At 43.0% G+C, this 25,869-nt stretch overlaps 1 protein-coding gene across 2 annotated transcripts in view; it reads left to right on the forward strand.

The window, feature by feature from the left end:
* The first annotated feature begins 2,962 nt into the window (after positions 1 to 2,962).
* sema3e (sema domain, immunoglobulin domain (Ig), short basic domain, secreted, (semaphorin) 3E) overlaps positions 2,963 to 25,869 on the forward strand; it is a 28,278-nt gene continuing 5,371 nt past the window's right edge. Inside the window, exons 1-12 of one of the 2 annotated variants that reach the window (XM_033634092.2) lie at positions 2,963 to 4,161; positions 16,898 to 17,058; positions 17,574 to 17,633; positions 18,017 to 18,136; positions 21,017 to 21,110; positions 21,338 to 21,454; positions 22,487 to 22,629; positions 22,724 to 22,838; positions 24,355 to 24,424; positions 24,509 to 24,653; positions 24,990 to 25,215; positions 25,463 to 25,554. In XM_033634092.2, coding sequence (XP_033489983.1) covers positions 4,041 to 4,161; positions 16,898 to 17,058; positions 17,574 to 17,633; positions 18,017 to 18,136; positions 21,017 to 21,110; positions 21,338 to 21,454; positions 22,487 to 22,629; positions 22,724 to 22,838; positions 24,355 to 24,424; positions 24,509 to 24,653; positions 24,990 to 25,215; positions 25,463 to 25,554 — 1,464 coding nt within the window. In that variant the 5' untranslated portion in view covers positions 2,963 to 4,040. The remainder of the gene's footprint in view (positions 4,162 to 16,897; positions 17,059 to 17,573; positions 17,634 to 18,016; positions 18,137 to 21,016; positions 21,111 to 21,337; positions 21,455 to 22,486; positions 22,630 to 22,723; positions 22,839 to 24,354; positions 24,425 to 24,508; positions 24,654 to 24,989; positions 25,216 to 25,462; positions 25,555 to 25,869) is intronic. The other variant, XM_033634091.2, reaches the window with a different exon arrangement.

The raw sequence follows: 25,869 nt of genomic DNA on the forward strand, positions 1-25,869 counted from the left end.
TTAAGCTAACGCAGAGGTGGAAGAGGTACAGATCTTTCAGTAAAGGTAGTAATAACTTTGTGTGGTCATCTGTTAACAAGCTGCAGCATGATGTGTCTGGTGTATGCTATGGGCAGCACTTGACGTGTATCACATGATGCGTCAGCATCTGTGTATTTTCAGCTTCAGGAAGTAGAAAACACAGATTTTTCCAAAAAATGAAGTCTAAAACTAATCTGCTCAAAGTTTATCCAAATTGCTTGTTTTACACACTTCCTGCAGTTATTGCATTCACTATGTGGGTTTATTGTACAGTTCATCAGTAGTTCTGTACTGTTATTGTCATGCACTGAAAATACAATTAAATATCCATAAAATACATCACTCTGTCGGTGGTTGTCAGTCTACTGATAAAATAGTGGCCCCTTAAGGAAAAGAGCAAGCGAAGAGTGCTACCTGCCGTCAAAGTCTGACTGATGTGTCCGTGGCCGGTGTGTGCCGCGGGGACAAACCTCACCGGCCATATGATAGCCACCTGTGTAAACGGCTGGAGTATCTAGTGGCTCTGAAACACTGGATCCTCAGAGTGCTGCTTCTGTTGCCGCGGGAGACAAGGGGCCTGACCTCTCTATAGCGAGGGGAGCCCAGCAGGCGCTCGGTGGTAGACATACACAAACTTACACAGTTTCATGCATAAATGCATGTACACATTTTCACCCGGTTAACTATATCATGTTTTTTATCTCGTTATTTCCTTTTCCTCCAGCACTGTAACTGTGCAGTTCAGTGCATGAAGCTGTGAGACACTTGCATGGGCATTAACATTGTGTATGTTGGGGGGCGGGAGGAGTGTCTGTCTCTGCGGGTCAACACAGGAGGCGAGGGAGGCTTCTGTTGAACAGGGGCGGATATTGACACAGCATTAACATGAATGAAAATATTTTCTGTGTTCAGAGAGCATGAAAGGAACGCCGCCAGACATTTGGACATGGCCTATTCAAACAAAGGCTAGACATCAGCACTCAATCAAGCAGTCTTTTCACACACACTGCAGCTTCCTAAAACAGCCGGTAAAGGAAGGTGCCATTTAGCAACGCGACGGGCTGCAGGTCCGACCATGAAGTCTTTGAAACTTGACGCATTCACAGGACTCAGATAGTGCGGAGGAAAATCTCTGCAGTGCAGTACACGCTGAATAAATATTCTAGGTATTGTTGGAATCCCAGGGACGCACGTAAGAGGACAGAATTTCAATGGAGGTGGAAAGAAAGTGGGTGTACGGCTGCTGTGTGGGAGTGCTGCATGGCAGGGCCCTTGGTGCAAGCTACTCGCACAGTCAGAATCATACTAATGGAAACATCAAGGGCTGAAAGTACAACACAAATCAAGAAAAGGGGAGGGAGGCAGGGACAGTTATAAAGGTTGGGGATCTGGGGGATTGAGCTGTTGCTGTTTCTGGTCTGAGGCAGATTTCTGACTGATTACTGCTATTAGGCTGGGCGAAGGAAGGAGAGACCCATTGAGTCACCGAGGGGCCAATGTGAGTAAGTGGATGCTGTGCCCACTGGCCTGTGTGCATTAGCCTCTTTAAATGGCTATCAATCTGAGGTAGTGGCTTAAGAGATCGGAAATGAACATCTTCCGGCGCACCTTTCACCGGGACGCGCGGCTAAAATATGCTATTAAGTCCACACTGATGAAACTGTGTGTCACAGTGGGTCAGATAGTGTCAGCTCCATGGGAAGATGACGTTGAACAGTTGTCTCAGCCTCGACGACAGATGAGGATCTATAATTGCACCAGGCAGTGGAATAACAGAGATAGTGTATGTTATGAGACCTCCACAAAGCACAAAGTCCTTCTGTTCTGGCAGGGAACAGGTGCAACGTGGGAGTTGGAGTCATCAGATCTCAGGGTTGTGCAAAGGGGGTGGGGTTGCAGCTGCTACAGCCTAATGGAATCATGTCAAATTCTGCATTACTGTATGTGTCTTAATATACAGGCTTGGGTGCACATTCACACTGGGCATGTGTTGGTCTCCTGTTTATTCAGAAATATGTGCTTGCTTTGTCTCTGCATGAGTTGGTGCAGTTTTATTTTTGCTGTTAATCACCGTCGATCCAAATTATGAGTACTACCACAAGGAAGCGTTCTCATAAACTCCACGTTTTGCAAAATAAAAAACACTCACACCACAAAATGAACCAGACTTGTGGAATGCTCCCATGTTAGGGATCAGCATGACTTAATGTTAGTGTCACCACACAGCCATGAGAAAGAGACAGAGAGAAACAGATGTATCGCAGAGGGCTTTACGGGAGACAGACAACGCTCTGCTCTAGTAACTGGACGCCTGTGGGACTTTCCTATGGGATATGTGCAAATTCAATAGTGACTCGAGTCACATCATGTAGCGTACATTGCTTTTTTTCCTCTTTTTGAGTGTGTGTGGCTGCTAATCAGATTCAGAAAGCTGCGGACCTTGAGACAAAACAAAAAACCACAAGGACAAAATATACGACTGCATGTCAATGAGTTCAATGTTAATATTTTCCTCACGCACAGGTACACACACTCAAACAGAGGTAATTCATTTAGGCAGAATACAGTAGCAGAAAAAGTGAAAAGCCAGGCATATTATGAGACATTAAGGAGGCAGAAACTAATGACTAGGTTTTTACAAAGGTGTGAGAGATGGGTGGATAGATAAACAGGAGGAGAGACTAAATGGGCAGGGCATGAAAGGAACCTTGTACATGAAAATCCATGGTAACAGTGATAATGACTATCCACATGGAAACAAACACAAAGATAGTAATAACTGAAAATGAAAGACTTGCCAGAGTAAAGAGGCTGAAAACCTTGGCTCGGGTCTATGTTAATGCAGTGGAGGTAGGAGCAAAAAGGAGGTGGGCAAGGAGAGAGGAGAAGCAAGGGGTGGTCTGTGAAGTGACATGAGGCAGTATTTCTCCCAGGCAGTCTTTACAGAGCCTGCCTGGGAGACACAGTGCACTTAATCCAGCTGCCTGAGAGAGAGAAAGAGAGATCCCAAGACAATCTAGAAGAAGGAGCAGGCAATTTCCAGCCCTTCAAGCTGATACACACTCCCCTCATTACCAGCCACACACACACACAGACACACACACACACACACACACACACACACAGGCTTTTCCTCAGACAGACCACAACCGTGGCAGGTGGCCTCTGCCCAGATCAGTAGCTGTGGTAGAAGCCATCTTAACTGAGGTTTGAGCTGAGGTTTGGATCCTCCCTGACCATTCGAGCGTGAGCAGAGTTAGGAGAGCTGGAGCTTCACTTTCTTTCCCAGTGCTGAGAGACCGCACGCCAGGCACGAGGCTCCCCACTCCTCCCCTCTCCCACTCTGCCTTTTCCTGGGCTCCCGTCCAGAGAATGACTGGCTCCAGTGGACCCAAGAGGAGGAACGCAGCCTGAGGATACAGTACAGCAGCTCCTGCCTGCCTGCTTGCTTGCCTGCCTGCTGGGACACACAAATGCATTGAGGTTTTACAAATCAGCTCCAACACCTTTGTGGGATTCATAGACTTATTATTTTCTATTTATTTATTTATTTATTTTTCCTGTCATCACATCAGAAAGACTGGATCTAAGCTGGGCGTACAGACAGACAAACAAACAGACGGACTGAGATATGGACAGAGAGCAGTGGGCACTGCGGCGTGAATGTAGCAACTGGACTTCTCTTCTCCCTGGTTACTAAGACCAAACACGGATAATAGCCAGAGCACTATCCTGTCCACTGAGGTAGTGGGTGGATGCAGCTTTCATCACAGTGCTATAGGGGAAAGCAGAGACTGTATAGAAGCTACAGATATAGATCTAGTTGATCCACACTGTGGTGATAGCCAGAAAATGGACTGTTACCTCCAGGTGGACTTTTGCTGGATTGCTATCTCTATTTAGACATTGTTTGCAGGAACTTGCAGAGCAAAGACTTTCTTTCTTTTCATGGACTTTGCAGCCCATGCTGAGTGGACCTGCAGGATTTCTGTGTAGATGAACGTGGAGTGTGTGTCTCAATGAGGATGGCAGAGCGCATAAGGACTGTGTATCTGTCACTGATGCTGCTGTATCTTGTTCTGCTGGGCACGGCTCGCACGGCGCACAGCATCTACCCAAGGATACGGCTCTCACACAAAGGTAAGGAATATGTAGTGTGTGATTTTTTTGTGAGGTTTAATCTACTTTGGCAACAAATTCAAATGCTCTGTTGTGTTGCACCAATTTTAGGTTGATGCAGCATAGTGTGTCAAACTGTCAGGAACAGTCTTAGCAGCCCAAACTGGAAACTGGCATTCTCCATTCAGTGCTTTCAGTGCAGACTGAGAATAAGACAGGTGTAACGGAACAGAGCATTTCACTCAAACACATCTATGCTCCTAATTTATAGCAGTATTCAATGCAGCATTTTTGCAGGTATCACTAAAACTAGCTAAATAAATGATAAAGAATGCTACTTTTGCCCATCTGCACTCATCAAGAAAGTTTATGGCATCATTCTCTTTAAAATATATGTAAAATTTTAAAAAACAACAACCAAAAATGTAGAAAATGTGCTGTAAATAAAGAAGTCAGAGAGGCAGCATTCTCTGTGAGTGAGTAAAAGAAGCCGCAGGTTATCATTACCATGTAATGAGATGGTCATTGAAGATTTATGTCTCAGCCTGAGAGCAACAGTCACCACACAGGGGTTTGGATCTGACTTCCTCTGACTTTGTGAAGTCCAGACTTTTTTCTTTTTTTTTCACTCACTGTTGATGATCAAGGAGCCTCCGTGAAGCTTGTTTTGATTCCTCGGCCATGCGGGTTGAGAATCTACAATGTGGCTTTCTCTCATGCCATAGTGATGGAGGTGTTGTTTTTGGGGGGGCATGGATGAGGCTGCGTGGAGAAACATGCTTGTGTGCGCCTGTTTACGTGTGTGTGGGAGTGTGTGAAATGGATGTGCACGCATTGGTATGCGGCCCGAGCGTTGTGTATCTCTCGGACAATAATGGGGGTTTTATCTCTGTAGATAAAACTGTTGAGTAAACACTGGCTCTTTCACACAGTTTCTTTGATCTCTGCACCAACAGAAGGTGATGATTCCACGTAAGCCTGTTAGTCATGGTTGAATATAGGTGTGGAATTCGGATGGTCAATAACTCATACAAAAATACGGTGCTGTGGGTCCAATATGACAGTTAACAAGTCTGGCTCGTCAGTTACATCTTTGAGGAGGGTGTACTGTACTATATATGCTATACACTTTCTGCATAGTGGAATATATCGGCTATAAACCCCCATAAATAAATACAGTAAAGTACAGAGAAATAATGGAGGTCGAGCAGAAATTGGAGCACTTTTATCTACAGTAATTCAAAGCTCATATATCAACAAAAGAAAGCAGACCGGTGCTGATGCTTAGTCATAAATGCCACATCAATATGTGATCTATCTGGAACTTAGGAACTGATGAATATCACCCAATTCATTAACCGCCTGAGGGGGAAGCTGCTGCAGTGACTGACATCCCACCTCTCCCTCTCCTTTGATACATGTTCTGGCTAGCACGCAGCGCCATGAAGGGCTGCAGTTGGATCCTATCATTATGGAATGAAAAACATCTAAGCCTTAATATATGCCTCATGGGCTCTGCCAGTGATTTTTGCACACACCCTTAAAAATCACACAAACTCATACACACATGTACACACAAATAGACAGACACACACACGCACAGGAATAGTGTGAATTCCACACACGTCAATGACTTGGATCCAGTTCAGGGAGATGGAGAGGGATGTGGTTTTAACTGTTCACCCTCAGGACTAAGAAAATATTACCACAACATCTGGTAACAAAACTACACTCTCTTTGACAAAAAGATTGATAATGAGAAATAAATATAGCACGGAAATATTTTTAACCTGCCTCTGGTCACATGGGCAGATACCAAGTGTTGGATCAATAGAAATCCTGATAAAATATCGGATCAACTTTCTCCCTGTTTCTGGGAATGAATTCCTTCGGGCACATTATCTTGTGTTCCGAGGACGACCTTACTACCATCGGGTATGGATCTGTGCAGGCTTTGATGTTAGCCACACCTCACACATGGTGTGGAATTATTATTCAGTCTCTCTTTCATCTGTTCCCCATCTTCTTGTCTAGACTTCTGGACCAGTGAAAATTTTTCCAAATGTATTCGATTCACTTTCATCCCGGTCATCCTTTCATTTGCTTACACCCTCAATTAACTTCAGTTCCAATAGGTTGTTATCTAAATTACATGGAGTATTGAGTTACGCTCACAGAGTCTCTGCTGCGTTAAGGGAGAATAGCCCCTAATCTTTGACTGCACAGCTTCCAAAGTCCTTAAACACACACTAAAGACCTCATTTTCTTCGACTTTTGGCCAATCAAACTCTCCAAATCCTGGCTTTTTATACAGAGAAATACCCTGCGGGGAGATGTGCTCACTATAGAACACAAAGTTTGTTTTCTAGAATTTTTTTGTGTGCCTTTGGACACAGATCCATGAAATTTGGATCTGCGTCGTCCAAGCCTCTTGGCAGCAGCTTCAGATCTCCGGGCCTTCTTTTAGGACAACCATCAATTCTGCTGCTAATGAAGCTGTTGTGCAGCTACCATGTGTCAGAATCTTGACAGGCTGCAGGTAGGTGGTCAGGCTTTGACTTATTTTGCTGCCTCTGCAGCCCTGTCATCATGCCTGGCTCGAGCTGCAGAGAGCGTGATGCAGCAGTTTTCGTAACACTAATGACCTAATCAGATCAAAGTCACTTCCAACAAACTCTTTACTTCTGCTTAGTTTGATATGTTGGCTAACACTGCACTTACCTGTGAAGGTGAGGGTGTGATGGACTTTCACTTCCTGCTGATTCAGTCATGTCATTTCATTTCAATTCAGCGGTGTTTCGCAAATCAGGAGAATGCATTCCTTAATGAGGCTTAAAATATTACCCTACCCACTTAATAGATACCTGTCCAGAACAGCTGTGGAAATGTGCACTGAGAAACCTTATCTGACCAACGACATGGAAAGGGCCCTGTATATACACATAGAAATATTTTTAATTGATGATTTGTCATGGACTTTCCACGTCTAGATATGGCATGCAAGGTACCCTGTGTGTGTTGGTTGTTGATGCTCTGGGACACTGTGTCAAATTCTGCCTGTTACATGCATTGTCTTCTTTCAAAATACACTTCTGTTTTCACAGGAAGTTTACTGTTTACATACAGTCTCTTTCAAAATAAATGCACTACCTTGGTACAACACTGCGATTTGATGGTTTTTTTTTTCCTTCAACAACAAACGCATGTGATTGGTTTTAGGCAACAAAAACATGCGGCTAGGTTTAGGAAAACAGAACAGGGTTTGGCTTTATAATCTCTCGTGAACGCTGCTCTCCCGGGTGAAAGTCAGTGTTTGTTGGACCCATCCAGCACCCATCCCGCCCATCCCACTAGGACTTTAGCCGCCTTAACTTTCCTTTTTGTCCCACCGTGTTTCCCACTGACGCCATTTTTTGTTGGTGTCTGATGTCGAAGGTCACTGCCCAAGTGCTAGATTTCAAAGACTTTGGAGTGAGACCCCGTTGACATGACCGTTGTTTTAGAAAATATCTCAGTACACGCTACAACACAAAAATAACCCAAAACGCTCCGCAAAACGCAAAAAGCGTTAGCTGTCCTCTGCAGTCTCCTCTCATTGGGAAGATACAGGCTAACGTTGACAGTCTTCAAACTGACCACTGGAGATTTCATCACTGCTGATTCCCCTTTTGATGACAGGATGAAGAAGCTCACTCAACAGTACAAGTGATGCTCTGGACATGGACAAGTTTTCCTTTCACTCCTCATTGACAGCAATCCCACTTTTGGAATTGCCCCACCATCTGCTTGTTCGACCCTGCCTGATCTCAAGCCGTCATTTCTGGCAGACCAAATAATATTGGGCGCAGCATTCGGCTCGGTTCATCCATGAAGTGGTGCAGCGGTACTACATTTTAAAGTTTTGAGTAGTTAGTTAGTAGACCGAGTAGTGCTAACGTACGTGAATTGAGGAGACGACAGATGACGACATTGTTTTCCAAATGCTCCATTTTACGTGTCCACACGGATACACAGTAACAGAAGGTTTGAGAAACCTGCACTGTAGAAGGCATTTAAAACATGTAAGAAAATATCAGTTTTAGACAGGGCCTAAAACCGTCATGGAGAGAGCCTGTGAGCTGTGTGTGCTGCTGTTTTTAGCCACAAGAAAAAAAAAATAAAAATCTTGACGAATCCCAAATTGTCACATTCTCAAAGTCCTAAAAAATAGCACAAGCTGGTGGGTTATTATTGCAGTCAAGCTTGTGTCTACTAAAAACATGTCTGAGTTTGGTAAACGTGTTCATGAGAGCAGTCGTGTGACAATCACATGGAAAAAAAACTGGACCATTTCACAATAATTAAATTAAGCAGGCATACCTTCAACATGTCTGCCAAACGTGTGTTTACGTAAAAGTCGTAATCGTGAAGCAAGATATAAATATTTTTCTTCAAATGAGTCTGTGAAGGTGAATTAACTTATCCGGTGATGCTAAGCTGTTCTGACAGGGTTACCATCACACTGTATATGTTTGTTTAAATAAATAAACGCATGTGCTTTCCCTATTTCAGCCCAACATTTACTTCATAGAGAATGTAAACAAAAGTTGGTTTTAAAGCAGCTGGATTTACTCATACGTATATACTCTTCTAAAACTTAATCAATGAGAATATAGGTGAGCACCAAATGCATCGGTCAACAAATGCTAAACCCATTTATTTTCTCCAGCACTTACTGTTAAATTGTGAGATTTGAGCAGAAGGAGCTCACAGGGATTACTCAGGTAGCAATTACTGTACGTACTGTATGAAAGTCCCCTTTGAGCTGTAATTTTAAACCTTCCTCTCCAGACAAGAAAAGGCTCTCTCTATATATTTAACAACCTTGAAATGATGTGGCTGTAGGTGGCTGTCTTCTGAGGGGGAGATGGGGAATACCAGTATGGCCCAAAGTTCTGAAATGAATGGGGGGATTTTTATTTTTTTTATACTTTCTATATAAAGTTAATGTGCAGAGTGAGGAGTCCTGTTAACTTTCTTCCGCCTGCATGTGCACCCTATAATTAACATTTACCACATTGGATCGTGGCCATAGGGCAGTCACAGGTCTTACATCAAACCACTGGAAAATGCAGGTTATGGTGATGATTACATAAATCACACCTTTTAGGTCAGCAGAGGAAAAGGGATATTTTCTTAACCCCCTCCCCTGCACACTCACCTCTCCATCTCTCTCCAGCTTTCTCATTTTGCCTGTGTACATCTCCCATTGTGTTATGTGTGTGCTCTGCAGTTCATTAATGAGATGTCCAGAGGGGAAGGCAGCTGGTGAAACTCTAATATCCTTTCTGACCTTTTCGCGGCGACGGGATCAGGAAGAGGAAATGAGTTAAGTTTGTGACATGGGAAAAGAAGAGAAGGCACAAAGAGTGTTGTAGTCCTAGGAGATTATTTTTCAATGATAAAAGAGAGAGAGGGGAGAAACAGAATGAAGGATGATGACTGAGGTGAGCGCTTCAAGACACAGAAATGCCATGCGGATATTGCTTATTATAGGCTGGCAGTTAAAAGTCAAGTGTTGTTTTGCACTGCCAACCTGTGGGACACATAGAAGAAACAAACTGTTCATCTGGAAAATGGCTACACAAGCTTTTGGTTAAACTTATTATAACAATAAAATGTGAATAAACAAATCCAGCAAAGACATGTATTTAAAAAGTTTGACTTTGTTCAGTGTCTTCTGCTACTTAAACACTTGAGCAAACGTTTTCTGTGCTGACGTTGCTTTACATCTAGTTTCCACAGAACTGCAGCTATGGAAAGGTGCCGCACAGTGATTTAACGTAAGCTAAATGAAGAGGCCGATTTATCTTTGCTAATCATATGTTGGATTCATATGAATGTATATTTTCAGACACACTTAACAACAACTTAAATTAAACCTTCAAACAGTAATTTGGCGGCCTGTTACAATAGCTCTCAAGACCCACTGCAAACTTTTGATTGTGGGGCCCATGTGGGTTGCAAACAGGCTGGAAAATGGGCCATATATGGGACTGTTCATGGGTTACATTTTTGCCCCATACCAATTGCCAACATAGGTGAGTTTACCCAAGTGGGCCCCAGATAAGATGCCCATCTTGGGCTCATACCCACTTGGTATCCAGTAGCCCTGACATGACCATGTGTGGCCCACTTGGGTAAAGCCATCGATGTGGGCAATTGGCATGGGAGCCAATGGAACCGAGGAACAATCCCACATGAGGCCCATGTTTCAACCTATTTACTACCCATATGGGCCCCATATACAAATGCTGGCTGTTGAAGACCTAGGGACTACAGCTCCTATTTATAAGTGTTGTCAAAGTGAAAATTTTGACAGCATCTTTAGCTAGCTAATATTGGTAGCATGCTAGCTGGGTATCATATGTATATGAATGCATAGCGGTTTAAACCTCTTTGGTTACATGCCAACCTGCTCACTTATTTGTCACCATGCATTATTGGTCCCTTTTTTGTATCTGTAATGATCCATGCACATATTACACTGGACGGAAAAACACTCAAGATAAACTTTGCAATTCATTTTTATCCATCTGTAAAGAGATGCATTTTCTTGTGTTGAACAGTAGGACTGTACTCCGAAGTCGTCAAAATCCGGTGCTAGGCAGCGTCAGAGGGAAATGACATGGGACAGGAACGAAAGTTAAGGCAGCAAAAGTCCAAGTATTGTGTGTGGGAGGGGCAGTGGATGGGTCCAACAAACACAGACTATCACCCAAGGGAGCGGTGTTCGTGTCCAGTGAGATTGTAAAGCCAAACCCTGTTCTTTTTTCCTAAACCCAACCAACTGCGTTTGTTGTTGAAGGAAAAAAATGTCCAATTGTGGCATTGTACCGACGTAGTGCCTTTATTTTGAGACTGAATGTAAACATTACGTTTTCTGTGAGAACAGAAGTGTATTTTGAAAGAAGAGAATGCAATGCACGTCATATCTGGACATGGAAAGTCCATGACCAAACGTCAATATGTGACAAGGTTGGAGTGAGAATGTGTTGATCAGTTTTTTTCTTTAAAACGGAAGGCGATAATTTCCTTTTAAAAATATTTCTCTGCATATAGACAGGGCCTTCATATCGCTGTTTTTTCTATTTAGTTGATCAGATAAGGGTTCTCAGTGCACGTTACCAGAGCAGTTTTGGACAGGTATCTATGAAGTGGGTGCAGTGATATTTTAAGCTTCACTAAATCAGGAATGCATTCTCCTGATTTGCCCGGAAACACTGCTAAATTGAAATTAACTGACATGACAGCAGCAGGAAATGAAAGTCCAACACACCCTCACCTTCACAGGTAAGTGCAGTGTTAGCCAACATATCAAACTATGCAGAAGTAAAGAGTTTTTTGGACGTGACTTTGATCTGATTAGGTCAGTACTGTTACCTTTCATGTTGTATTTGGACGTGGAAGGTCCATGACCAAGCGTCGATATGTGAGAATGTGTTGACTTGAAGGAAATATGGACACAAACAAAACTCTGTGGAAACGTGTTGATATTCCACACACATCACATGAAAATCAGTTTGCACTTTATAGGTTTTTTGACATACAATACAATTACGCATTGAGTAACTCACATCAGTAACTAATACATCTGGGCTCCAAGGTCATATACATGTGCTGCTGAGGCAGTGCAGTTTGGAGCTGATGGGGATAAACTTTGATTAAATGTCAGTCAAACGCAGCACACATGTCCTGTATGTGAATACCTGCATGGTTTAATTAAGAGGTATATACATCTGCTCGGGCCAATAACAACATGAACTGTCAGTTGTCAATGTGTTCCCCTGATTTATAACATCAATCAGGTCACAGGCCGACACTCAGACTTTATTACAGACAAACATACGTTGCTGTCTTTCTCTCTCTCTCTCTCAGACACTCCATGTGGCTTTCATTTTGCTCTGTGACATCACCCCCCTCACACACAGGAGGATACGGGAACACACGGCTGTATACCGATAATGGCATAACACCCCAGTTCTCCAGCTCCTGACCCCACCCCCAGGGGCTCCCCAGTCTCAGGCCCCGACGGCACGAGGAAAACAGACTCCCTCCTTATTTTTGTCCCCTTTAACTCCAGCCCACTCCAATCACTCTCTTTGTTTCTGTTCCAGCACCAGTCCCATAACTCAATAAGTAAACCTACATAGACTGATTTAAGTGGAAATATGAGACTGCATGCCTACCGCAAGTTTTATTTCTGACATGAAATGTGTGCCTGGTATTGGCGATAGATTAAATTATGACGGCAAATTTAATTTGTGTTTTTAAGTTTCCTGAGGAATGTTCTGTATAAACTCCTGTGTGCATTTATGTTTGACTAAACCTGAACACTAAACATATTACCTCCCTGCTAAGAGACAAACCAGAAGTACAGTAGGTTGCTACTGCACACGTACACACACACACACACGTCTTGTTATCCCCTGGTGAAGCAAAGCAGTGTTTCCATACATGGACAAAGAGGAGATCGCAAAGTTTATTTTGATTTCACTTCACCAAATCTCGTCGGGCATCTCTCAGCACTCCTCAGACAGCCGATGAAAGTGTCTGTCTTGAGGGAGTCCTCTCTCCCTGTGCTTTCCATTTGAAGTGGGATAACACCAGGGCCATGTGTCTCCCTGGCTCAGTTGCCGATGGAGAAACACCCTCCTCCTCCTCCTCACCCTCCACCTCACAGATCCTTAGCTGATGGCTAAGGAGCCCTCACTGGCTGCAGATGGCGAGAAAATCTTGGAAAGGAGAGAGAGAGAGAGAGGGAGGGAGAGAGAGAGAGAGGAAAGGGGAACTGCGGAAATCCCCCTCTTCCCCTCCTCTGTCTGAACAGTGCCAGCGACTGTCTGTAACCGGTGCACATAATGACAGAGGAGAAACCTTTAGAGCAGCACTGTGAGCTCTGAAGCGTCACTCTGGGTGTCAGTGTGTAATCACATCCACCAATTGTGTTGTATAGCAGCTCTGTAATCATGTGTAATTAAGCAGATTAATCAACACCTTCTTTATTATAAATGTGATTATAGTTTCTTATTGCTTGTACTTGCACAGTGGTCGGGAACGGATGTTTTTTTTTTCTGTCTTTCTTTCCATTTTTCTTTCAGTTTCACGTTTCAAGCTGATGATTGTTAGACTTTCCTCCGTTTCTTTAATCACATGAGCATGGCATGGAAACATTCCAGCTCCGAGTTGAACACTATACATGTAAAATTTACATTTCTGCACATGTAAACAACATTATAGAACGAAATGTATCTGTGTGCGTGTTTGTTTGTGCGAGACAGAGCGAGACAGCTTGGGCATGTCTATGCATCTGGCCATGTCTGTCCATATGGATCAACTGCCACTCATGATTATTAACAAAGACAAGTGAAAAGTAGACGGAAAAAGGGGTTTGGCTTATGGACTGTTTACTCCATCACTTTAAATAGCCGTCTATGTCTGTCATCTAAATAAGTGGTAGCAGATTTGCCTTGAAATAAAGAAGGAGCCGATTGTTTGAGAGCCCGGCCTAACACTTGTAGAAAAGTTGGAGTGGAATGTGGGAGGACTGTCCTTGATCCAAGTTCAGCTTAACTCAGAGGGGACTGTGAGGAGATAGAGACAGTGTGTGTGTGTTTGTGTGTGCGTGTGTGTGTGAGCGAGAAAGAGCTCCAAGTATGTGTGGATTAGATAATTACAGGAAGCATGTCTGCGCCCTGGCAGAACACCACTGCCACATCCCCTCAGTCTCTGCCACCTAGCCACCCGAGATCTAATGCTGCTCAAACAAACAGCCGCTTGTCTCCAACGTATAAATCTTAATAGCAACAAAGTGTACACTCCTCTGTGGATACCTAATCCCAAGTTAAACAAATAAAACCTTCTACGGAGTGTTCGCTGTTGCTATGAGTAATCTACAGAAATGGGATAAACACTCTTTCTCCTTCTATCTTGGAGATCAAGTATCACTCAAAATACACACATGCTAGGAAAACAAATCATACAATTACCCCCTGAACCCCCAGCGTGTAGAGACATCTCAGTATTATTTAAGGTAGCTGAAAGGCTGGCATAGTATTACAGTCATGCTTGAATAATGGGTTGTTGCTATTTTCCCCCCTTTTATCATTTAAAGGTCCAGTGTGTAGGATTTAGGTGGATATATTGGGGAAAAAATGGCAGCATGGTGGTGCAGTGTTTAGCACTGTCGCCTCACAGCAAGAGGCTTCAGGATTCAAATCTGGCAACCAGCTGGAGCCCTTCTGTGTGGAGTTTTCACGCTCTCCTCGTGTCACCGTGGGCTTCCTCTCACAGTTCAAAGACTGTAGTTAACTGGTGACTCTAAATTGCCCGTAGGTGTGAATGTGAGCGTGAATGGTTGTCTGTCTCAATGTGTCAGCGTTGTGATAGTCTGGTGACCTGTCCAAGCGGTACCCCATCTCTCACCCAGTGTCAGCTGGGAGCTCCAGTCCCCCATGACCCTTAACATGTTTTCTTTAGTGTATAATAGCCTGATAAATAAGAGTCCTTGTGATTTAGTTATCTTAGAATGAGTGGTTTATATCTATATAGGGAGTGGGTCCTTGTCCATGGAGATCCCCATGTTGTATTGCCATTTTTCTACAGTAGCCCAAAATGGACAGATAGTAGTGTGCTCGAGGACCGTCTTTATCATATGATACTCAAGAACAAAACGCAGGTGCTCTTACAGAAAAGGGTTAGCACATGGGAAGAAAAGAACATCAGGCACTCATGCATGGAGCAGGAACAGATGCATTTGAATGAAGTTGAAAAGCCTTTATTTAAAAACATGGCTTCTTACATTAAAATGCAGACTGGTTTTGACCCTAAGGTCTTCATCAGGGTGCAAAAGGGTGGACAGGAGTCAAGCAAAACATTTTTAGAAGCTTGGTAGGGGGTCTCACGCAATCTTTATTAATAAGTGAGCACATGTTGGTGACAGCAATGAATTGCAAGAAGACATTCTGTAAGTGACACGCCTCCACAAGTGGAAACACTGGCTCTACCTAGGGCTAGTCTTGTTGTGTCTTTTAGAGAGGATGCAACCTCTGAGGATAATGCAGCTCCTGGTAAAAACGTCTTGAATGTCTGGCTCTAGATCAGAGAACAAAGGTGAGCACACATCAGCAGGTGCTGGGCTAGTGGCCCGTCTCCAACATGCCAAACAGCATTGGAGAAACATTGATTTATAATGTGAAACTGATCAATGCAATGTTTTTTTCTTGTTTAAATCATCTGGTCTGTTTGTTTTGGAGAGGAGGAGCCCTCTGCAGATATTTTGGCTCCTGATAAAGACCTCCTGAACAATGAACACTGAATGAATTATAACCAGGAAAAGTTTCAGCTGGTTGCAATGTGCAATCCTCACCACTAGATGCCACTAAATCCCCATAAATCTTACACACTGCTCTTCTAAAGGGAGTTTTTTTTTTTTTTAAAGACAAGGGAGTTTTTCTAAAGACTAGTTCATGGGTGGCCTAATTTGTGCATGAACATAAAACAAATGGAAAGAATACAGCCTGTGCAGTGCCATAAATCTAAACAAAAACCCTGGTTTGCTTGCTTGAATCTGTCTCAGGTTTCAAAAGCTGTGCTAACACACACCAGATCCCCATCTCGTCTTTTACAAGGACACCAACCCATTCATGTGTTAACGAAAGGTTTTTCAGGCCAGAGGAAGTGCACACCTCTGGGGCTTCAGTGCTTTGCTGAAATCCTTCACCCTCAACCTCTCCATAAGCTCACAGAGAGCAGGTATAGAGGAGCAATCTGTCAGGTTCAGTCAGATAGATACGACTGGGTGTGTTGCATGTGTGCAGGCAAACTATCTGTGTCTACTCGGTCTGTGATTATTCTGATGAGCGTGTGTTTATATTTAATGACATATCTGCCATGGTCCGCTGCTTCCTTTTTAAAATAGGATTTCAAATCACCTAAAGCGAGACTGACGGGGAGTGGCAGCTGATCTCCAACTTAATGGCTGATAAAGAAGTTCCGTTTCCTGTCTGATAAAACTGCTTCCTCCTGGTAAAAGAGACCGTAGAACATCAAATGTCCCTCCCATTAATCACAACATCTTTCCCAGGACTCATTCTTCCATCTCTGCTTCTGCAAAGTGCCCTTATGGTTGCCAAAATGTCCTCTAAGAACGCTTCTCAGAAGTTCTTAAAGCAATTTATTACTCTGTACTGGTGCCCGGGAGGTCGGCTGTGGGCTGCATGCACTCTTTGATGCCATGACAACTTTTACTGATGATTAAAAGCAAGATGCTTTGTAGTTCCTCTATGACCGAGCAATGACACTTAAAAGCGTGGCTGAATTGAGTGAATGAAGGCATAGGTGCCACATGAGATGGAGAGATGAGATGGAAAGATAACCCTGCTGTTGCTCTTTGACATTCTCTTGGGGAAGCGATAAATGAGACACACATGTTGCAATGTGCCCTTGGCCATGGGAGCAGAGGGGACTCAGACGCAGGTTACTGGATCAGTTAGAAATCCCTTGAGGATGAGGTTTGGTCAAATTTGATCATGCTGTTTAGTACAGACAAGAAGCAAGATGAGGATTCATGTTTGAAGTGAAATGAAAACTATTTTCTGCCTATAGCTATCTTGCTAGCTAGCTAGATCTCCCCACCTAAACTGCAGACTTCTTTCTATCATTGTTTCTATCAGTTTCCAGTCTTAATCTCTTTGTGTGTGCGTGTTGTTGTATGCAGAACTTTGGCAGCTGAACAGGACCTGGGTGTTCCAAGGACATGGAGCGTCTCTTCAGCCACAGACCATGCTGCTGGACGAGGGCCACGAGAGGCTTTATGTTGGGGCCAAGAATACTTTGTTCTCCCTTAGCCTGGATCGGGTCAACACACACCACAGAGAGGTACGCTTGTTTTCATCTCTCCCTGCCTGTTAGGTGGTGAGACAGGTTGAACTCACCCATCCACTGGGCAATAGGTTAGCCAAACGTAGTGTGCGTTCATCATTGGATAAAAGATAGAACCTGTTGTGGTCACATTTTCAACTCTACACCTAACTGTGTATGTACGAAATACCTCACAACGGGTATGTTTCCATCCACCAAAATTTTTCCATCCACCAAAAATGTGAGGTTTGTTTGAAGTTTTACTGGCACTGTTTTATTTTCATCATCTCGTTGCGCTCCTCTTCGGCAGTGGATCTTGACTTCAGGACTAGCACCGCCTACTGCTTATCTCAGTGAACCAACTCCCAATATAGGAGTGGATACAAGACCCATGAATTCATATTTTACATATTTTCTAAATATTTGGTTAAAAATGGCGTTAAATTTGGAAACCAAACTAATTTCTTTTTTTATTTATTTTTTTGGTGAAACAACTCTATTGTAAATATGAGTGTAATTGTGTTTTCTCTCAGATCCAGTGGGCCAGCACAGAATCCCAGATCGAGGAGTGTTTGATGAAGGGGAGGGAAAAGGTAAGGACACCTTCTACGTGACTGCATATGTTCACATTTGGGCGATGGTTGTTTGCCTGAGATTGATTATCAGGTGAAAAGCACAAATGCCCAGTTTATAATATGCATTTTATGGCATTTATATATACACAGTGTAATTAATTTGTCATGTAAGTACATTGATCCATATTAGAAACAGCATGTATGAATTGATTTACATATCTCACTGTGCTCATTAACCTTTGTCCAACCTGAAGTAGTGATGTTATTGATGATGCCGTGAAAGGCCTGGCATTTTTCCAGTACACCATTTTCTCTTGCTTGGCCTCAATCTGCCCTCATGACCCCTCACCCAACCACCCTCCTCCCCACCCATTGCCTCATCTCTGCATCTCCTCCAACAGTCGGAGTGTGCTAACTACATCAAGGTCTTGCAACAGTACAACCAGACCCATCTGCTGGTCTGTGGGACTGGAGCCTTCAATCCCATCTGTGCCTTGGTCGGAGTGGGACACACGGGGCAGGTGAGTCAAAAAAATGTTCACAACAAGGTATTCGAGTGGTATTCAAAGGGTTTCTCCTGCCAGGGATCTTTTCATAGTCAAACAGCTCTCTGACACCACTTGCCTGTTAACGCCCTGAGACCCACCAAAGATCCAATTTTGTCTTTTTCTATGAAGGGAATCTTGGCAAGTCAACAGTATATGCCACATAGAAGTGGCATGCATCATCTGAAAGCACCTGAATATTAATTAGAGATGCAGCTCAGCACTATGTATCTGGCAGTTTTTTTAGTCATGAATATGGAGAAAACGTGTTTTGGTTATAGCCCATAGGGACTTGGAACATTATGATGGAAGTATATGATGGCTATTCCCATGCTCAATTATATCGTATAAGTTGATGAAGCAATTTTTGGGTTAGTTAGTTTGTTATAAAGATTTGGTGCTATAATTTAACCTTTTTTTTTTTTTAACTACTTTAGGATTGACAAATAAAAGGTCGAAAATATTTCCAAAATACCACATTTACACACCAAGACCTTGAGAAACACCATAGAAAATTCCATGCTGATTTGATTTAAAAAACCTTTTGTAAGAACTGCATTTTCAGCAACTGGATGGGGAGCACTTTTGTTCTGGAAGCTGCTCCGAAACCCCCATATTGTCCATATACCTATAAAATGCTCAAGGTCTGGAGCTTGGAGTTGTAATGTTTCATGAGGCTGTGATAATCCTACAGGTCACAATAGGTCATTTTATACAGTGATGTCCGTTAAAAAGAAATGGTCTCACTACAATGAAATGGCTCCTATGGGGGCTAACATCATCACACAAGAATAAAATCTTGGTCAGTGAATCTCAGCTTTCCAGTAAAACCCAATTTATGCAATTCCAAGACTCTTTGGGGACCTCAGCATGCAGGAATATCTGTACTGCAGGCAAAAAAGATTATGGTTTTTGCCAAAAAACTGCATGGGGTTAGCATAAAATGGGCATGTCTGTAAAGGGATACTCATGGGTACCCATCAAACCCATTTTCAGTCAGACATCTTGATGTGAAAGATCAAGGGAACCCTGTAAAATGGCCATTCCAGGTTTTCCCTTGCCAAAATGTAGCCTAACCATGGAGCGGTATTTACTGCCTTAAGAGACAAGCTAGCATGATGTGGTTGGAAGCGGTGGGTTCCTTAGGTTAGCTTCAAAACTCTGACAGACAGTAATATCTGCCGAGATCTGCAACGGTTGGTGGGTCTCTTAATTCATGGTGGATGTTTCTAATTCGGCTGCTTTTTTCACAGATGAAACAGATGATTAATCCAATAAAAATGCTGCAAATTTCTTCACTTTACAGTAAGGCAAATTTCCTACTGTTCCCTCTTTAGAAGAAGTAGCCAAAACCTTCTTCGCACTGCCTTAAATGTTTTAGCCAGGAGCTCCTAGAAGTGTTTATTGAACTCAAGCTATAGTAGTTCAGTTTATCCTCCGAGCAACAAGAAGTGATGTGAGGTTAAATTGGAAAAGACAGTGGATAAGAGATGGTGCAGTGTTTTTGTTTTTCTCAGAGGGAGAGAATTGGTTTGCACACAGTTCTCATCTATATTGAAAAAAGACACCACTACTGTCCAGGTAAACAAGGAGAGCAGACCACATGCTGCTGTCTGAATGAGCCTGCTTCAAGGTTAGGGAAGACTAATGCTCTGTCTCAGTCAGGGGTCACTTCAAATGTGTGTGTGTGAGCTGCATGGGAGGGTTTTGCCTGCGTACTGGTGTCCATGCAAAATTGCCCGCATCCATCTGTGGGAGCATGTTTGTCTACAGTATAACACATATCTCCCAGATGTCAAACATGGAGCAGTCTTCAGTGTGTGTGTGTGTGTGTGTGTGTGGTTGGGGTGTATTTAGAGAGCGAGGAGGGGAGAAGGTTTCCACCCTGCATTCCAGCACTGGTCCAGTAGGTCGACCAGGCCAGCCAAACCATCCAAACAGGAACCACTCTTAACCATCACTAATATCATTGGAATGCTCATAGAGTGAGCAACACTGGGTCCGTATAAGCAACTTAATCTCTCTACGAGGTTTCCTCACATAAATTTCATACCTAGTGTATGCAATTACATCTAGTCTATGATGACCATTAAACCTGAGCTGAATAATATTTACATAACTATAAAGTGAGATATAAAATGTCATTGCCATTTATCAAGCCAGTCAGTGAGTATCAAATCAAGTATTAATGCAACACTGGTCCAGACATTTAAAAAACCACACACATTTCAGAGTCCTGCATATAGAGTTTGATTGTATCGGCCTATTTTTCTATTTTCCGTTTCGATATTATATGATGGATGACTTTAACCCAGAAGTGGACTTCTGTTACAGTCACACGTCGGGCGGTGGTCCCAGCACAGTTGGGTTCCGCAGCTACTCATAAATCAATGTATGACATCCCCTCTGATCTGCTGGTGACAGTCATAAACACTGTGGTGGCCCGCAAGATATGAGCTGTGGTTCTATAGGGAGCTCAGGTCTATGTGTGTGTGTTTGTGTGTGTTTCTGCCACCTGCTGTGCAGGGCAATAAGATCAGAAGAGCAGAAGTAGTGAACTCACCAGATATAAGAGCAGAACATTGTTGGTTATACACATCCAGACAGAAATCCTTCGTCTGGTCATCCATCACTCCTTGTCTCATCTATCTTTCTTCCTCATACTCATCCATCACTTTCTGATCCCTCCTCTCTCTAATTCACTTCTCCCAACATACCACCTCCTGCTGGAGTTTGTCTAGATATCGTTAAAGCCTCTGCAAGGGTATTGCTTTTCAGTGTGTGGCTGCAGCATTTATATTCATAGATTTTTGTGTGGGAATTAATATATATGTGTATGCTTTGTGCTGTTCTTAGGACAGGCTGTTTGCTCTTGACGAGGACAGCATCATGAGTGGCAGAGGACGCTGTCCATATGACCCCAACAGTCCCTGCACGTCTACGCTCTCCAGTAAGACACTGCTCATTCTATCACTCATCACCTCACCATCAGCTGAGCACAGCTGTTAGACTACAATGCATGCTTGTATTTGTACTATGCAGGTCCACATTGTAGAGATGTGCTCACTTTGTTGACCTCTAACCAGCCAATGCTGCCATCTTGTGGTCATAAAGGGGACTTCACATTTAATAATATATTGTTAATTGAGATTTTGTGTGTGTTAATGTGTGTGTTAGGAGGAGAGCTGTACATTGGCCTGTACACAGACTACTGGGAGAACGATGGTGCTTTCTGTCGACTTAACAACCAGACCTACACGCGCACTGAGAGAGATGACAGGCAGCAACTCAACGGTTGGTGTACATGATCTCCCTTGAAATGCAACAGAGTGCAATCAGATAATCAGTATGTGTGGTAACACATCCCAAGCTCTTTTTCAAAAATATATTAATACAGTGTGACAGTTTAGATAGTGAGATGCAATTATTCATAGTGTAAATGTTTTGTTCATGTGTTCCTTCCTGAAGCTGGTAGTTTTATGATTGATAATCAAATTAAATAAGTTGGTTATTAAATGATGAAGAAAATGTGACACTGGCCAAGATGTACTGTAGATACTGTGTGCCTTCCACATGATGGCAATAGAACTGTTCTTATCAGGACTGCTTTTGTTTGAGGATACATGAGCTTGTGTTTTGTAACTTAATTTTTAAATAATTAAACAGACTATTCATATGCATGGATGTTTTTTAAGACCTGGCTTGACAAATATAGAATTATTTTGAAAAGATTCCTGCCATAAAAAATACAAAAAAATTCAGCTTTTTCCTCCCTAGTGTTCCCAAGTGATAATATTTTTGATGCTACTATTGCCGAGACAACTGGATCGCTTGCTGTTCTTTTTCTTTTGCCTGGTAGAGTTTACACAGTTACTTCGGCTGTTCCACTTTCCGCCATTTCCACTAGTGGAGATAGCAACTGCAAAAAACATAAATGATACTCACTGGTAATTGGGGATGGCTACCAAGAGCTACCGAGGATAATACAAGCGCTATCCTCTTCCTGTTTTGGTGCAATGGTTCATGCCCATTTGTGCCGTAAATTGAGCCTTCATTTTCCTGGGAGAATATACCTGGTAGCAGATGAAATCACATAGTGAAAGTGAGGCATGTAGAGAACCAATCTTAACAACGATGGTGTCATAATTCTATAGCCATTAACTGTCTTCGTAATGAAAGCAGAAAAACTTGTCTCTTGCCCCTATAAACGAGTATGAATTTAAAATGAACAGTCTCTAACAGGCATACTGTTTGCACATACCTCCACCACCTTATTGTTTTTATGTTTCATCTCAAGTCTTTTGTGACAAATTCCTCTTCCTGCAGAACCTAAATTTGTCGGGTCAGCGGTTATTCCCGACAACGATGACAGGGACGATGATAAAGTTTACTTCTTCTTCACTGAGCGAGAGATGGATGCCGAGGGAGTGAACAAGGCTGTGTACACTCGCGTGGGGCGAGTCTGTGCGGTGAGAATGCAAATGCCGTTGATAGATTCCTGGCCATTCTCCAGCCGAAGGCAAAGTACCGCACTCACATTCTATATCTGTCTTCATCCCTCAGAATGACCAAGGAGGGCAGAGAATGCTGGTGAATAGATGGAGCTCCTTCCTGAAAACTCGCCTCATCTGCTCTGTGGCTGGACCCAATGGCATTGATACACACTTCGATGAGCTCGGTGGGGATACAAGGACACGCCATCTTGTTTATTTACTATTAAACTTTGAGGTCTTTATGCTTTAGAGTAATGCACACACCTTTATCTATATCACCCAAGAGCTGGAGAGTCAATATGGTATCACCCAGCCAACATTTGTATGAGGGGCCCATGTGGGTGGATAATGGGCTGAAAAATGGGCCCTGTATTGGATTGTCCACCTGTTCCATATTGGCCCATGCCAATTGCCCACATGGGCCATGCTGGGGCTACCTGGGTTCAAAGTGGGTATGGGTTCAAAATGGGCATCTTAACTGGGGCCCACTTTCATAAACACACCCATGTGGGCAAATGTCATGGGGCCACTATGGAACCCATTTTCCAGCCCATTTACTACCCACAAGGACCCCACATACAACTGTTGTCTGGGTAAAAATGCTTCCTACATTCTGCAGTAGTGGTAACCAGTATTTTGTAGGCCCAGCATAGTAAAGCAACACATTTCAACACTTGGGATTGTTTCCATAAGATGCTCAGTCAAGTGCAGTGTGGCTAAAGCCCCAGTGAGTGCTTCTCATGCATTAGCATTACATTCGAGTCACAGAGCTAAGCATTCAGTTGATGGAAAACTAAAGAAGCGGTGATCTTTGAAAAACCCAGAAACTCATTTAACATGGCTTACTGCTGTTCTGATGGTATTTTCAAGATCCAAAAAAACTTCTATCAATCTGGATGAAAAACATATTCTGTCTACTGCAGGATAAAAATGATTTTAACCTCTTTCTAAACCTTTGAGAAGTAATCTCAAGACCTTTATTCACAAAGTTCCCAAAAGGCTGTGGTTTAACCAAACTGTCTCAACCATGCTGTGTGAAGCTGTACTTAGCCCAGCATTGCTTTGAGCTAAATGCTATTGTCAGCATGCTAACATGCTCACAGTGATAGTGCTAACATGCTGGTGCTTAGCAGGTATAGAGTGGTGGATGATGGCAACCAGGAAGTAAACATAGCCCTGGTTCCCTCAACAAAACTCAATGGATTTTTCCATTGGTTTTGGATAACTGCTGGAAATAAGCTCTGTGGCAAACAAAGATTTATGATACTGACATGTTTTGTTCAGCAAGATAATCTTCACCACGATCACATGACTTCAACATTGCCTCCACATTGAGGCTGTAATGCCATGTTTGGCATGATGACGTTCTGTAGTCTAAGTTAGCCACTTGTTAGCGAACCACCCTTTTTAAGACACATAAAAGCTTCACAAGTCACACAAATCTCTTAAACTTGTGTTGACCACAGACCTTATCTCAGGCGTGTAACTAAAAACTCAAAAAAACCCAGTGACTTCAAGATGAGTGAATTAGGAGCGCTAAAATGCTAACTCAATTTCATGTTATTGGACTGACTCTTGCAGCACCCTTTAAAGTTTGCCATGTTCGACATGCCAAAGTTGATGAGACATGTCACTAAAACACAAAAATATCAACCCAGTATGATTAACAAACAACTTTTAATTTCTAAACTTGTGTTTCAGAGGATGTGTTTGTGCTCAAGAACAAGGATGGAAAAAACCCAGAAATCTTTGGCCTCTTCAGCACAACAAGGTGAGTGGAGTGTGACATCATCATTTCATTATACATTCCCATTTTTATCATCCATGAAATCACTAATAAAACCTTCTCTTCTAGCGCTGTGTTCAAGGGCTATGCGGTGTGTGTCTATCACATGGATGATATCAGAGCAGCCTTTAACGGTCCATTTGCCTACCGAGAGAGACCTGAGCATCACTGGACTCCCTATGAGGACAGAGTCCCCTACCCTCGACCTGGATCTGTAAGTCCTAAAGTCTGAATAAAGTTATGTTTAAAGGTTTTCATTCCCGATGCACCGACATTATGCGTTCACAGCACTCTCCATTAGTTTGTGTCCATGACAGCCGTCCTTTGGGAGGGACAGTGTTGAGAGCATGTAGGACAGCTGTGGTGAATGTCAGCACTGTTGTAGCTACCTCAGCAGGTCATGCAGGGACAGTCTGCGCCAGACAAAAGCATGTCAGCTTTTTTTCCCCTACACTGCATAAAGGGCCAATGCATTTAATGGCTCTCCTCTGTCTCTGTACCCGCTCCCTCCTTTACTCCCTCTCTTTCTGTCGCACAATCTCTTTGACAGTGTGCCAGTAAAGTGAATGGCGGTGGCTTCTCCAGCTCGAAGGAGTTTCCTGACGAGGTTCTGCGGTTTGTGCGTTCCCATCCTGTGATGTATCGTCCGGTCCTCCCTCAGCACCGTAGACCTGTCCTGCTGCAGACAGAGCCAGGCAGGAGAAAGCTGACCCAGATTGCTGTGGACAGAGTTCAAGCCCAGGATGGACACTACCATGTCCTCTACATTGGCACTGGTACACACACTGTGAAGAATAAAGAATGCTGTATGCATGTTACTGTTGGCACAATGAAACAGGATATAGTCCTATAAAACTAAGATTGTGATGGTATAAAGTCAGATATTACAAAATATATTAATACGGTTATAATAAATGGTTGTTGCATATCTTGAGACAGTTTTAAACCTTAAATTATGAAGACAAAAATTATGCCATTGCTTGTAAAACTCGTGTCAGCATCATTAATGTCTCCTTTTATTAGACGACTCAGTGGTGTTGAAAGTTATCACCATCTACAACAAAGACACAGACACTATGGAGGAGGTGCTGCTGGAAGAACTGCAAGTATTCAAGGTACTCTATTTTTAGCTTCACAATGTGAGAGCGAAGTAGACTTTGTAACCAAGCAAATCCTGCGTTTCACTGCATGCATATCACAGTCCATTATTGCTGCAGTTAAGAGGGAGCAGTTTGACACCACTGATTGCTGATTTGCCTCCCTTCCATCATCAGAGGGGCTCGCGTATGATTGAGCAGCCGGCCTGCTGGGAGAGATCTTCAGAATGATCTGAATATATCAGTTCTACTCAGATCGGTTATGTTTCAAAACTAGTCTGCGAGCAAGGGCTGCTGCCATTTTAATTAAGGCCTGATTTAGAGGGGATAGAA

Source organism: Epinephelus lanceolatus, chromosome 5 (genome assembly GCF_041903045.1).
Source record: "Epinephelus lanceolatus isolate andai-2023 chromosome 5, ASM4190304v1, whole genome shotgun sequence".
Classification (NCBI taxonomy): Eukaryota; Metazoa; Chordata; class Actinopteri; order Perciformes; family Serranidae; genus Epinephelus; species Epinephelus lanceolatus.